Source organism: Chamaea fasciata, unplaced genomic scaffold (genome assembly GCF_029207755.1).
Source record: "Chamaea fasciata isolate MVZ Bird 193981 ecotype frontalis unplaced genomic scaffold, bChaFas1.0.hap1 SCAF_3, whole genome shotgun sequence".
Taxonomy (NCBI): Eukaryota; Metazoa; Chordata; class Aves; order Passeriformes; family Sylviidae; genus Chamaea; species Chamaea fasciata.
The window spans coordinates 13788278-13803723 of record NW_027094088.1 but is presented as its reverse complement, the minus strand read 5'-3'; the positions used below and the strand labels follow the sequence as shown (position 1 = coordinate 13803723).

General features: G+C 38.2%; 1 protein-coding gene across 13 annotated transcripts in view; it reads right to left on the bottom strand.

Moving 5' to 3' along the window:
• Positions 1-15446, bottom strand: part of NRXN1 (neurexin 1) — a 684323-nt gene that overhangs the window by 352503 nt on the left and 316374 nt on the right. For all 13 annotated transcript variants that reach the window (XM_066178062.1, XM_066178063.1, XM_066178065.1 and 10 more), the window contains 3 exons: positions 12611-12733; positions 7650-8031; positions 6926-7116 (listed from right to left, as the gene is read on the bottom strand). In XM_066178062.1, the coding sequence (XP_066034159.1) occupies positions 6926-7116; positions 7650-8031; positions 12611-12733 (696 nt within the window). The remainder of the gene's footprint in view (positions 1-6925; positions 7117-7649; positions 8032-12610; positions 12734-15446) is intronic.

The window sequence follows — 15446 nt, the reverse complement described above, 5'->3', positions numbered from 1 at the left end:
CAGAGCTTGCTTTCAAAAAATAGTGAGGAATTCCTCTTTCCAACAGACCTACTAGACCTCAAAGATCATCATCTTCAAAATTCTTCCTTTGGCTAGTGCTCCACATAAAGCTGCCAAACAGCTGAGATGCTAAACATTCTCATTTTGAATGTAGGCTTGCAGAGAGTAATTTTTATATGATACTACTTTCGATCAAGACAATCACATTCAGTCTCTGAGGATATTCCGTGGAGCTGCCCTTTTGCGAAAAGGACAGCTCAGTTAAAATACCAAGGTTAATGAGGGTTCACAGCAGCAAATTTTAAAGCAAATTTAGGATGAGCTTCTTCACTCTTTGTATCTGTGGGGGGGCTAGGATGCAGTGGATGCATATTTGTACTAAACATACAGAGGTTTTGGTAAGTTTTAAGAGCATCTATGCTTCCTGTATTATTCTTAACATAACATTTACTTGTTGTTCCAGAAAGGCTTGAATGAAATTCCACAATTACCAGCAGTAATAACCTGTCAAACATAACATAACATGTCAAACAGCTGTATGAATGAACGCAAATCTATCCAGTCATATATGTATGAAAAGACTGAGAAGAGCAGGGGAGAAGAGGCAGAAAACAAAAACCCTTCTCACCGTGTACTGATCTGACAGACTATTGCATTGTTGTTGGCTTTACTGTGCTAACTCTAGAATGTCTTAATTTTATCTACAACTACTGGAATAGATTGTCAATTTTTTACCCCATCTTATAATTTTGGCAATTTGGATACAATTTCTGAAGGCTTAGCACTATCAGAATTATTTTCACAGCCTGGTAGACAACATTGTTATTCAGAAGCAGCATATGGAAAGTGGTAAAAGAAGGAAGATAAAGGAATTCCCCTTAGACCAGGTTGTCCAATGACCTATTGTTATCTACTTCTAGAACTTTGTTACGCAGGAAGTTCCAAAGAAGAGTTCTCAGTTTTTAGTCCCTTGTTTTTCCTCTGCACAGAGTCTGCTTTTCTACACTGTCAGGAAGACAACAGCTGCATTTGCCATTGTCTACTCCAATAGGTCACACTGGGAAGATCTATTTGCTCTTGACAGTATTTGGAACTCTGTACTTGAAATAGAACATTATTTCTGCATGAAGAATTCACAGCCCACTGGCAAGGTCATTATATTTAACTCACACATGATTATTTGAGAAATTTAAGCATTAATACGTGCTCATTTGTACAATGTTTCTGTGCTTCTTAAAGTTTTGTTTCTCTAGTAATAAAAATATAAAGGATCACTGCTGTTGATGGAGACCTTGCAGTGTAGAGAAAAATCCTATAATGAGGCAACAATGATAACTGCTTCAATATAAAATAACAGAGAGAAATATTACATGAGATTGAAACAATTTCAATTTCCACTGTTGAAATAGAAATTCCTTGTTATGATCAAGACTAATTTGGCTCAGTATGAATAACCTACTTTGACAGGCAAATGAAATATCAATAGAATAAGGGACTGTTACAGATCATCAATGAATATGCCAGGCTAGTAGATCTACTGATAATTTAGTTACTTGCATTCAAAGTTTACAAGGATGAATTGATTGCCAAGCAAATCTTTATGCACATTGAAGATCTATACTTCGGTGCATTTGTAAAACCACTCAGGTGATACCAGAAATTAATATAACTACTTTTCTTTCAGGTGCTTCAGTCTAGTCTGTTTTCACAGTATTGGACAAAACAGAAAATGAAAAAGCACACAGAGACAGAAGCAGCAGCCCTAACTCAAAAGAATAAAGGAAGCCAGGGACCAGTGAAGTGATACAGAAATAAAACTAAAACAGACAACAAGAGATCTAGACAGGTTATTTTTATTCAAGTAGGCTGATTCTGATGTGTGCTCTAAAATGAATAGCATTTTTTGAGGCTGCAGTGATATAACAGCACAGGAATAACATATGACTTACAGTGGGCTTTAAAACTGACATTTGGGAAGGCCATATGAAAGATGATGACAGTGACACAAGTGGAAATTATGAATATCAGTTCAAAAAAGCAGGTCTTGACATATGAAATGATGCACAGGCAGCAAAAGTTAACTCATAAATGTTGACCTGTGTAGGATTTTTTTTCATAATGGTGATTTACTTCTAAAAAATACATAGTTACCCCAATATCAGGATTAGGATGACTACAGATCATCTTAGAGGATACAGCGTATCTGTGAATATATTCTATGATCTGGAAAGTTTAAAATTGGATTGGATACTGAAGCACTGAAACAACCAACTCATATAAACGTTTGTAACTACTTATTGTTCAGCAGTCTTTACCTTCTTGTTTGGTACAATATCTCAATTTCTCATTTCAATTTATAAACAATTAAAATTCTAAAATATTTTAATTCTCTGATGGGTATTCCAAGAGAATTCCAAATGGATTTTTGCAGGGTTTTTTATGCCTGTTGTTGTAAAAAGCATGTGAAAACTTTGGGGATTAAAATACTGCCTATATGTGTAGGAGAGAAGCAAGAGGAAGATCAAACCCTAGTAGGTAAGTGGATATAAAGTGTGCTTCAGGATGTCCTCCTCCTTGGAAGCAGATCATGCATCTTCAAGTATGTATAAAATAAAATAATTTCTGACAGAACTACAGTTTCTCATACCACACGGAAGGAAAATGTGGAGAGGGAAGAGATGTTATAGACATTGTAAAACTCACAGTCTAAAAAGGGAGACATTTCTTTGGCAACAAAGAGGAACAAGGATTCCAAAATGGTTTGCATTGGAAGGGACCTTAAAGATCATTCAGTTTCAACCCCTTTGCCATGGGCTCAGAGCTCCATCCAACCTGGCCTTAAACAATCCTGGGGATGGGGCATCCACAACTTCTCTGGGCAGCCTGTGCCAGTGCCTCAACACCCTCGCAGTAAAGAATTTCTTCCTAATATCTAACCTAAATCTACTCTTTCAGTTTGAAGCCATTCCCCCTTATCCTGTCACTACAGGCCCTTGTACAAAAACCCCTCTCCACCTTTCTTCCAGGGTTCCTTTAGGAACTGGCAGCCAAAATCAGGTCATCCCAAAGCCTTCTCCTTTCCAGACTGAACAATCCCAACCCTCCCAGCCTTTCCTCATAGGAGAGGTGTTCCATCCCTTGTATCATCTTGGTGGCCTCTTCTGGACTCGCTCCAACAGGTCCTTGTCCCCCTTGTGCTGGGACCCCTGAGCTGGATGCAGTATTCCATTTCAGGTGGGGTCCCAGCAGGGCAGATCAGAGGGGCTAAATACCCTCCCTTCCCTGCTGCCCATGGTGCTCCTGATGCAGCTCAGAACATGTTGGTTCTCTGGGCTCCCAGCACACACGACCAGGTCTTGCCTAGCTTCTCACCCACCATCATCCCCAAGGTCTTTGGGGCAGGGCTGCTCTCAATCTGTTCATCCCCCAGCATGTGTTCATACATCCCAGGTGCAGCACGTGCTCTTGGTCTCATTTAAACCTCATGACAGCACAACAGGCCCACTTCTCCAGCTTGTCCAGGTCCATCTGGATGGCATCCTGTCCTCAGGTGTGCCAACCACACCATTCAGCTTGGTGTCGTCAGCAAATATGCTGAGGGTGCACTCAATCCCTCTGTCTGCATCAATTAATGAAGGTATTTAATAACACAGGTGCCAGCAAGGACCCCTGAGAGACATCACTTGTCAGTGATATCCATCAGGACTTTGAGTTAATGACCACCACTGGATGCAACTGTCCAACCACCTTCTTATCCATCTCTCCAGTTTGGGGAAAAGGATGTTGTGGGTGACTGTGCCAAAGGCTTTACAGAAGTCCAGATAAATGACATCTGTAATCTTTCCCTTGTCACCAATGTAGTCACTCCATCAAAGGAGTCAAATTCCATTTTCTCTTGTTTTTCTGTGCCCTTTGAGGCCACTCAGACCCCTCAGAACATCAGAGCACAGCATCAAGTACAACAAGCAAGAATTCCCCTCCACCCGACTCTCTCAAGGCCTTGAATTGCAGCCATGCCAACCATCTGAGCTATCCTGAGAGCAGGACAGGGAATCTGCTCATGAAATACATGAAAGGAAATTTGCTGTGTAACTCTGTTGGTAGGCTTGAGCTGCACTGCTTTTGTTGTTCAAACTCATTTATCTTTACAGGTTATCTGCTAGAACTGCACCTCAGCAAACTTTGCTAATTTTCCCTGCGAGAAAAAATAATGCAGTTCTTGGAATCCAAACACAGAATTATTTTCACTCATTTATTTGTCTCCAATTTATAATTTACCCATCTAATTACAGAAATAATTAGGCTGCAGGATGTAATATATGTATTTCCACAGGTAGCTGCTGAAATTGTACCAGAGGTTATGCAGGGAACTGATGTGTGTGATAATAAACTTTCTGTAGCCAAATCCTACACCCAAAAGGAAACATGTATTAGAAATTCTCTCCCATACTTTTATGACAGCTGTCTGCTCTCCCAGACAACTTCCATGCTGTGGAGGCTTGACAACACAATCTGTGTTGTATCATTGCACTGAATTCACTGTGTATTTGCAAAAACCCACATACAGTGGATTTCTTTTTCTAGGGTCAGCTTGGATTTCAAAATCAGAAATCTGGTAACTCTGCAATTACTCAGGATGGCTGCAGATTTCATGCTATCTGCACACATTTATATTTTACCTAATGGTAACTCTGGCTAAGCAGAACTATTGATACCAGTAGCAGGAAGTGTGATTTTGCATTTGCTTTGTTGCTAAGGCTAAGATAGTACAGGACAATGAATTAACTGTAACTATACCAGGAGAGTATATGGAGTGTTTCTAGCACAAAAGAAACATGTCACTGTAAGAAACACAGACATAAAATAGAAAAGAAGCAACTACAGTAGACCAATTCTACTAAATACAAAGGAAGGAGAAACAGTAACGAAGGGCAAATTTTTCTCCCTTTCAGCCTGCTGGCTAAAAAGTATCAGCTTGAATCCTCTCCCAAATCCAACCAAAATTCTCATGATATATACTCTCCGATATTTAAGGGAAGCTGACTGAACAAAATGTAGTATAATACATTTAAAACAATAAAATTAAATGAGGCATACTATTATGAGAAGACAGAGGTTGAGGACCTGCTTATGCTAGACCAGTTTTAGAGAGGCGCTTGTTATATATTCCTGCACTGAACATGTCAGGCTTGTTATTCTTTCACTATCCACATTCCCTGGGTGGTGAATTACAGAAAATCAGTGGGTTTTTTTCCCCATGCTCCTCATTTCTCTCTCTCTCTCTTTTTTTTTTTTTTTTTTTTTTTTTTTTTTTTTTTTTTTTTCCTCCTCCCCAAAGGAATTCAAAGTATGAAAACACGGCAGCTACGGGTACAGTTTTACTTCAAAAGCGTAAGGCTAAAGTAGCATTTTCAAAGCGCCGCATACAAAGGGATGCTCGATTTTGTAGGTTGTCCTCGCTGCTGAGCTTTCCCCGGGCAGCGCGTTCGGTGAGATCACAGCGCTCTCTAGTGCCCTCACCGAGCACATGGAGAGAACTTGATCCGCTTTCCTTAAATAACGTGACACGCCATAGATCCACCACAATCATTTGAAAAATGTATCGAATAAAATGGCTGTGGTAATTATCAGCTCACAACAGCATTTTTTAAAATTTTTTTTTCCCTACCCATGCCTGATTTAACTACTAGGAAAAGAGCCAAACGTATTAAAGATATAGACATAGGCATAAGTAGCACTTGCCATCTTAAAAATGTCAAGGAACAAGCTGGATGCTTTTTCTACAGCATCAAAACCAATGCTGAAACATTACACTTTTCCAATAAAAAATCTATGATGTTTAAAAGAATGCAAACTCGAGAAATAACATGGCATAAATTCCAAATGCTACTTTAAGAATGGAGTGTGAGCCATCCAAAAAACTTTATCAGAAATGCTAGGTTTTTAAATAAAAGAATATCTTATTGAAGATTATGACATATCAGGATATGTCATATCTGAGTTTTCACAGTCTTTCTTACATTCTTAACGGCACTTTAAAGTGAGGCAAACATGTAAAATATCACAAAATCCAGCATAATTACCAAGGTCAGCTCATTATCTGTGACTCAGAGGCAGTTAAAAGAAAATGCAGCAAGAAATAAGCTCTTGATGGAATATTAATATCTACTTTGAACATCCTGGCTTTTGAGATTTCATATTTCTTTGACTGTTATGAAATTTCGGTTTTCCTGCCAAGAGACTTTTTAAAGAATGGTAAAACACACTGTACTTTTAACACGACCAGAAAATATATTCTTATGTCTGATTAGGTAGTCATTATTTCAAAAGTATACCAATACATCCTTCCAAAAAGATATTTTCCTCAAATGAAAATTAGATTTTCAGAAACCCATCCATGGAACTCACTGCTATCACTTATTTTAAAAAATACATATGTTTATAAAAAATGGATCTTAAGAATCTAGCTGGATTTATAAGATGTAGGTTTAGTGATGTAAAACAAAGTTTACCCCATCCGCAACAGAAATTATATACATTACATATTTAGATGAGTATGTTATGTTACTTCTATAATCTATGTTCATGCAAAAGTCAAGCTTTTTACATAGACGTTTTAGGCCTCCTTTAGTCCCTCAACTATATTTTGGTTACATGGGCCACTTTGTATTTCCTGCTCTTTTTTTTAAATTATTCCTATGGGATCTTCACATATTTAAAGTTGTACGTACCTGTGCAGAAGTACTACTAAGCTGGAATTGTCTGGTTAAGATGATGTAATCTCTTGTGATAATTTTGATTATTGTAAAATAAAAGGTTTCATGCAATATTACAAATATATATTGTACTTTACATCCATGATTTATTCTGTTTATTACTCTGTAATGGCCCTCACTGCAGATAATACAAGAATAACTGTACTTACTTTTGAGATCTAAGTTTCTGGCTCCTGCTGTGCTCTGTGTTGTGATTTTGGTGTCAATCTTTACAGTGTGTAGGTTGTTGGTATCCCTTGATATCATGACATTATGCCACTGGTTGTCATTCAGAGGTTTATTAGAACTTCCCTTGATGAGGTTAGCACCATTTCCCAAGTCAAACACATAATGTAAATACCTGGGAAAAGAGAAAAAATTGGAAAAGTTTCCTTTTTCTTTACATAGCAAAGGGGCAATAATTAATATGTCTAGTATTTTCTATTTGCTTGTACTCCTCAGCAGAGCTGGCAAAACCAGAAGACAACAATGAATGCCAGATGGGAAAGCAACTGTCATTCCGAGAAATTGCCACTCGTTTGGATGAGTTGAGGTGCAGTCCCAAGTTTCTGGAAAGCAGCGAGCACTCCATGTACCAAGACATGCATACATACGTAGAGAGAGAGAACAAGAGGGAGGCTACAAACTAGCACTTCTTTGTGGTAAACACGAGAGAAGTTATACCTATTATTTACTTTCATACATTTCAGGCATTTAGCTTCATCTGAAAGAAAGAGTGACAGTAAAGCACATGAAGTTCAAAATGAAGAAACATTTATCCATCACATCTATCCAGTCAGAAAAAAAGATTTGCATCCTAAACTTTCCTGTGTATTCCTCCTGTACACACATTTTGAATGGACTGGTTTTGTCGTTACGCTAATCCATACATACCCTTTTACTAATTCAACCACAATGAAATCATTTCCATCGCCACTGTTAAAAAGTATCAATCCATCCAGGGAGGTGGTTTTGAACTGGAAAAAAAGGTGCATAGATGTGTACGCTTGTAGTGTGGCCAGTGCAACATAACTTGCTTTTGTTTTAAAGGTTACAGGGTCTGCTATGATGTTCCTGAACCCGAATCTTGCATTTAGCTCACAATAATCGATGTCTCCATTTTTACATAAGTCAATGTATGCCATGCCATTAAATGTTAGACTCTGTAGATGCCCAATAAAATTAGAAGGCACAGAAGATAGGTAGCGCCGTTCTGTTATTATTCCTGTTTCTATGTTGTGGAATTCCAGTCGTGTGTGATCACCAGCCATTTGACCTTTAAACAGCAACAAGAAAACATGTGTTAGTATCTGAAATGGAAAGTCAAAGAGCACATCATGTGATTAAGTATCTGCATCATTTTCACACTTCTTGGAATATGCAAGGCAAATTGTTGACCACAAGGGGAATTCTTCCAAATTCATCCTAATTACTGGCAAATCCAGGAGCCTTTCCAAGGCATTCAGTATATTTGGATAAGGCCAACAGCAAGATTTCTCAACTGAAACATTTTACCAGAGTACATTAAACTGCCAAAAAAATCCCTCACTTTAGTTACGCTTAACCATATTACTATAAGCAAGTGCAATTACTTAACATGAAGATCACAAAAGTCAATCTCGGAGCTACACCAACAATATCAGAGTCTCATGAAAGAGAAACAGAACAGCTTGAGGAATTTTATTCCATGTGTTTTGCTTCAATGTGCATGATTTGACTGGTGGGAGGAAGGATTCCTGTTTCAGCTGTCTTAGGTACATTAATGCCAGCCCTGCTGCAAAGCCCTGTGTGACAAGGGTGGAGAGCTGCTGGAAAACTGCTGGCTTTGTACCATGGGGATAAACCATGGGAGAAGGGGCAGAGCCCAAGAGATGGGCTGAGCAGAAAACCCGCAGGAAGGGTGCATGCCAGTGTTTCGTAATCCTGGAAAAAACAAGGGACTTGCTTACATCAGAAAAGCAGCCAAAAGCAAGCCCCACAGTTGCCTTTGAGTTCTCTCTGTCATGCAAGGACCACTGCAGAGCAAGAAGCCTGAAATCTGCTGAGTGTAAAGCTAATCTGGAGGAAAGGATCAGCACTTCCAGAGTACACTGCATACAGGTCAGGTAAGTTTTTAAGCTAGTTATTAAATGCCTTACCCAGCACATCAAAATTGTGTTCACTGAAGAGTTCCCTTTTCTGACAGAACTTCCATTTTTTTTCCATGCTTATTTTAAAGAAGTAGGGCAGTATTTTCACAGAGCTGATTCATGGTCACATTGTGTGGAAAAACAGATTCTTATTACTAATGAATTTCACCACTTAATGTACCTTTCGCAAACCATGGCACAGATTCCCCAGCTCCTTAGCTGTTTCATGTCTCTCATGGAGTACAGAGAAGGTGAAGAGCAGACCTAGCCAAACTGGACTAAATACTAGCATAAAACTGCTCTAATACAAGTTCCCACAGTGGCAAAGCTGTTGACAAGCCAGGTTCTCCCTGTCCATCCCCAAACATTCTATTCTAAGAGAGAGTGTGAGCACTGCCCCAGGCTGGACATGTCAGAACTGGTGCAGAAAGCCTGGAGGAGGCTGACACAGCTGTACTTTTGTAGGTGTCATAAGCAAGTGTCTGTGCACATGTGTGTGACAGGGAAAAGACAAGGAAAAGAGAAATGCCGATATCAGGGATTTGCCCAGGGAGATGAAGTCACGAGCAGGTTAAGCAACAGCACTGAGACACAAGTACAGACATCAGTGAAGTTACAGGGAATATAGCTCTGTAGGTTTTAATACCATTCAGGCACAAAAAATTGCTTTAATAATTTATGATAAATATTTACAAGTAGCTTACTTAGCTTTGGGATCAGTTGTCTAGGAGAACTTGTCATTGAACACCACTACCACCTGGGATCTGCACTCATGGGGCTGAGCACTGGAAGAGGCACCTTAAACCCCAGGGACAGTCTTCTTGATGTTCTTGTTTCTAAACATCAGTTCTGAAGATACCACTTTCTCAGAATGTATTAAAAAAAAGTGGGTTCTTCCATGACGTAATGAGTCAGGGAGCTGTCTTGAAAAATGCCAAATGTGTAATTTTTGCTAGGACAAGAGCTGTACATTGGATCACAGCCAAAGAGCTAAGGATCAGGTTTCAGAGCGGAACATTATATATTCCAGTCTTGTATCCCTTCAGATGGCATTCCAATAATGTCAAAGCAAAAATCCACCAAGCTTTGGCCTGTAGCACAATATCCCCAGGACATTAAATGTATTTCTTTCTTGATCAAAGTAATAAAAAAGTTTCAGAACGTGAGCTCACATCCCAAATATCCCTCCAACATTTCACATTTCAGTTCTACAAACATACAAACAGGACTTGAGATTTCAGATAATGCTCCACAGGATTTGTAAGTGCAGCAGTGAAGAAAAAGAGAATGTAGTTTGTACTTGCAAGGTTGGGCTTTTGAGGATTTGGTGATTTATTTTTTTTTTTTAATTTGTCACGTTTGTGGAAAAACCTCATACAAATGGGCAATTGAAATTCTGTTCATAACCATAAGCTATTCTGTTATTCAAATTTAGTGACCTTCCAACCACTTTTATTTGCTTAGAAAATCAGGCTCATCAGGGCTGGAAGTATTTAAACTCTTCTATAATGAGTAACTTCTTCAAAACCACCTACATGGCTTCCAATGAAAGCTAGTTATGACTCTGAATTATATTATGTATCCATGCACACATTATGCATTTGTCAAAGAGAACCAAGCACAACTTACAAATGAACAAGTGTTTTTTTTTATAATCTGTAAAAATTGAAAAGTCAGGTTGAATTATGTAATGGATTTTCCTCCAGTTTAAGCTTTCTGGATCCAATGGGGTTTCTTTCATATATGGCATAGAAAATGGAATCAAAAAAGGAAAACAATGTGTGGTAGGCAAAAGCTGGAATTTTTAGTAGGCCGTCAGTTTACTTTCTTATACTCCTCATAAAACTATATAGTAACCTTTCACATGAAAAATTAATAGATTGTATTTTAAACAAATTTCTGAATGTTGGGACATCAGAAAAGTTCTAAGCAATTTAGAACAAACAGACTTTAATCTCATATGGCAACTCTTCCTATCCATTCAGGAAATTCAAAGCTACTACACATTAAATTCTATTACATACATTTGAAATTTAAACTTGTAAAGGCTTGTAAAACACTAAGTGTTAAAAAAACCCCAAAACAACAAAAAAACCCCCACCCTCCAATAAAACAAAACAAAAAACCTCATCACTTACACAACAATAAAGATTTTATTTGTAGGAAATGTGACATGCATGGAACTAACTGCAGATTGTCCATATTTAAAGTTCCCTCTGTTCCTTCTCATACAGCAGTTTCCTCCTCAGTGGTGGAGGAGGCCACAGATTGGCCACACAGATTCCTACAGGGAATTTAGGAAGCTTAGGATATCTTTTTTCCCACCAAAATACTGTGATGAGTTTCTCCTTTTGGATTAATAACATTAAACATCTGTGGATTATGCAAATGCAGACAACTTCCAGCTTGAAGAACTAAAAGGGAATTCAAGTCAACTGGCCATTTTTGGATGTAGATACTGGGTTGTGGAAAGAATACAAGTGTTGCACCAGAAAGCTGAACCCAGGTTATGTAACCTGCAGTATTTGTAAATTAGAACTCTGGCATTAGGGGTCCGGGAATTATGCATTTGGATCTTGCACTGGATTTTGATCTAAACAATTTTCTCTATACAGGAATCTGCCTTGAGTAGCAGTTGATGCAGCAAGTTTATAATATTTTTAATATACTTCCTCCCATACTATAAATCTATTATCAAAAATAAATTATTTAGGTCATCTACATTCTTGGGAAAATGACCCTAGGCATTATAACATGCACAGACTTCAGCGCTGGAGGATATATTTGTAATTTCTGATTCTAGAAAATATGTTCTTGCAACTATATGAATTATTTTTCTGCCAGTGACACAACCCTCAATGTTTTGCAGAGGTGAAAAGAGACTATTAAAAAAGTTACACTCTTTAAAAAAGCCCAAACTATTTAACATATGACCATTTTAACGAAGCTTAGAACCAATGATAAAAGATTTTAATGCTACAAAAAAACCCCAAAGGATAATTTTAAATAGCTAACAAAAAATTTAGACACATTCCACTGAGGAAGGAATCAGGGCCAGAAGCCAGATCAGTGGCTATTAACAGCATGCATGTATGCATTGCCTTGTACAGAACAAAATCAATGAATGTACTCTCTATTAGCATTTCTGATAATATAAATATAGAAATACATTTCTATCATCTGGTAGCATGCATGTCATTTTTCTTGTCTCATCCCAACTGCTATTTTAGTATTTGAGAAAAACATGCTGCCTAATATATCATTATTGAGGACAGTTGATGCAAGATTCAAACCACAGTAGAATATCCTTAAAATGTTTACTAAATTCTTTCTTCCAGCAGTGGCTTAGAGTTTAGCCCTAATAATGTGTTGCCAAAGGCATTTTGCTTGTCTTCTCATTAGTCATGTATGAAATTACTTCTCTCCAACCACTGTATAAAAACTTTCATTTAAGTCAGCATGAAGGTTTTCATTCATTTCAATAGTAACCTTAGAGCAACATTAATATCAAGTGTAATAACACACTTCTTGTACCAGCATTCCAAGATGCATAACATGAATTTTGAATCTTACTCAAGAAAAGGAAAAAAAAATAATCTGTTTCTCTCAGATAAAGTATTTTTACTTCTGACTTTTTTTGTTTGGTTGGTTTTGGGTTTTTGTTTGGGTTTTGTTTTGTGTTTCCCCCCAAAAATGTGGAACCATGGAATCACAATGGCACGGTACCTGTCACGGCCTGCTGGTCATCCACCATTAACTTTAAACCTTTTCCTCGCCGCACCACACGCACTGTGTGCCACTCATTATCATTGAGGTTATAGCCAGCAAAAAGGGTTTCTGGGCCTTTGCCTGTAGGACATGCCAAACAGTCATTATGCAATCTTTAAAGCAGTTTACATGTGAACCTCACAGAGAAAGTCAGAAACAGAGAGACTGGCTGGGCAAATGTTAAAACTCACCAAAAGTCACATCAAGCAAGAAAATTACCAAGTATAAGCAAAATACAGAACTACTATATGCCATATACTACAGAACTATTGTATTAAAACACTTCTAATATCTATTTAACTATGTAAACACATTGTATATGCACCAGGTTTTCATAAATGGGCACAGTCAACATGGATTTAATTATTCACTTTTCAATCTCATACAGGTCTTTAAGAAACGGGATTACTGAGCCGAAAGAACTTCAAGTATAGATTTAAAAGACAGAATTTTTGGTCGTTTATTAAAAATAATTTGGTGGGAAATACAAAGTGGTAAATGTGTGTGCATGTGTGTTATATTTTTCTTAATCTATGTCAACTTCTCTGTTAGTTTAGCTTCTGTTTATTAGGACTTCTCAGAACATCATCTATTATCTGATCTAGATGACTTGCTAATATTCAGATCTAGCACCTTCTGCTGTTAGCAGATCTTCAAACCATAATTTCCTTTTGCATTTAATGGATATAGAATTTTTTCTGAAATCTACTATTTTTGTCAGCAGTACAGCAAACGCTTTTAATGCAAATTCTGTTTATAGCACAATGTACTTGTGATAACCAAAGTATTCACAAACCTAGGAAAAAAGATACCTTTAGTGCCCAGGAAAAGATTTCTCATAAGAAAAGGATTATGGGAATTGTCCCTTGCACTATTGATCAAGAAGTGAGAGAGAGAGAAAGAAAAATCCCGAGTTTGTACTGTCATTGATACGAATAGATGATACACCAAGTGCTGAACCAATCGATCAAAACTCATGTGGTGACTGTCTAAAAGGCAAAGCTAATCTGCAATAAACAAACTACATTCTTGTGAAACAGAGACATCCCTGGCCTGTTTTCAGTTTCTGTGGCAGAATAAATACTGCCGACAGCTAAAAGTTGTCAATTAAATTCTGGACTCCTCTGTGCAAGAGAGACACAGACCTCCTGGAGCTGATCCAGAGGAGGGTTACAAAGATGATCAAGGGACAAGAGCATCTCTCTGATGAGGAGAGGGAAAGACCGTGTCTGTTCAATCTCCAGTGGAGATGACTGAGAGGGAACTTCATCAATGTCTGTTAGTATCTGCAGGGAGGGGCCAGAGGATGGACCAGGCACTGCTTGGTGGTGCTGGGCAATGGGTCAAGAGGCAACAGGCAGGAACTGAGCCACAGGAAGTTCCACATGAACATCAGGAAGTTCCTTGCTGTGCAGGTGACAGAGCACTGGAACAGGTTACCCAGATAGTCTGCGGATATCCCCCCTCCCTGGGGATATTCAAGAACCATCTGGACACAGTCCTGTGCCATGTACTCTGGGATGAAACTTCTTGAGCAGGGAGGTTGGACCAGATGCCCCACTGTGATTCTTTCCAGCCTGGCCCATCCTGTGATTCTGTAAAAGAGACGCATTGCAGCATAACTTTTGACATAGAAACATCAGGGTTACCCTAAGTCAGACCATTACCTCCACTGTGCCCTTCCAGGTGACTATCCCATGTGCCAATCTTGCTATGAAAGGGACATGCAATCAGCTCTGAAAAATTCCCATTTTTCTCTTGGGATTCTTTTCTGTCCAGCACAGGCTGAGTGTAATGGGTGAGATCTGTTAATAAAATCAAAGCCTAAAATCAAAGCCTCTCTGACTTCAGAACTGCAGAGAGGGAAAAGTACACTAAGAGCTTGATGTAGCTGTTCATCATTTTGGACAGTTTTCATCTCTGATGTTTTCCATCTTCAGTCAGCATTTTTTTAATTGCTACTGGTTTATTGCCTTGCTTTTATATGCAACCTTTGCTATTTTTGGGCATGCCAAGGGATCTTCAGGAAGAAAAATGGAGAGCAAAGGCAGTGAGAGTCTTGTAACACTCTTTCTCTGTGTCTCTGTATTGACATCAAGCTAGGAAAGGTGGTTGAACCCAGCAGAGGCAGATGATTTGGGTCAACTACGTGAATCATTGTGTTCCTTAAATGTTTGCTTTCTTTGACAAGAGAAAGACCAGTTTTGCATAAAACTTAAATGAATAATATTCTCTTTGAATGTGCTGGTATAGATGCAGTGACTAAAACTTTAAGCAATTTCTCTTTTTTTAGCACTTCAATGGAAGTAACTTCTACATAGATTTGCAGAAAACAGATGGATTTATAAAAAAATGCTGAAATAACATGAGAAGAATCTTAGTGAAAGTCAAAAAGCTTGCCTAGGCATACACCATTTAATATCATTTCAAACATATTCATACTTATTTGTTAGTTAGTCCAACCTCCTTTTTTTTTTTAATTTTTAAAGTAGTTGAACCACTTAGTCTCCATTATCTTGCTTCACATCTCTGAAAGCATTATGTAATTTTAATTTACTCTCACATCAACAACCCTCTGTAGTGTCCCTTTCTTGTAAAGGTGTGCCTCAGTGTATATTAATATCTAATCCAATTTGGCTGCTCCCATTTACAGGCAAATCTATCTGTTATCTTTTAATGGCTGGAGACTTGTAAACTCTTCCTGTTGTAAAACCAAATGTGTTTTCCTGTGCATTAGTCTATTTTCCTTGCAAGAGCACTCCGAGTAAAAAAATCAGGTCAGAACTCCGTGTAA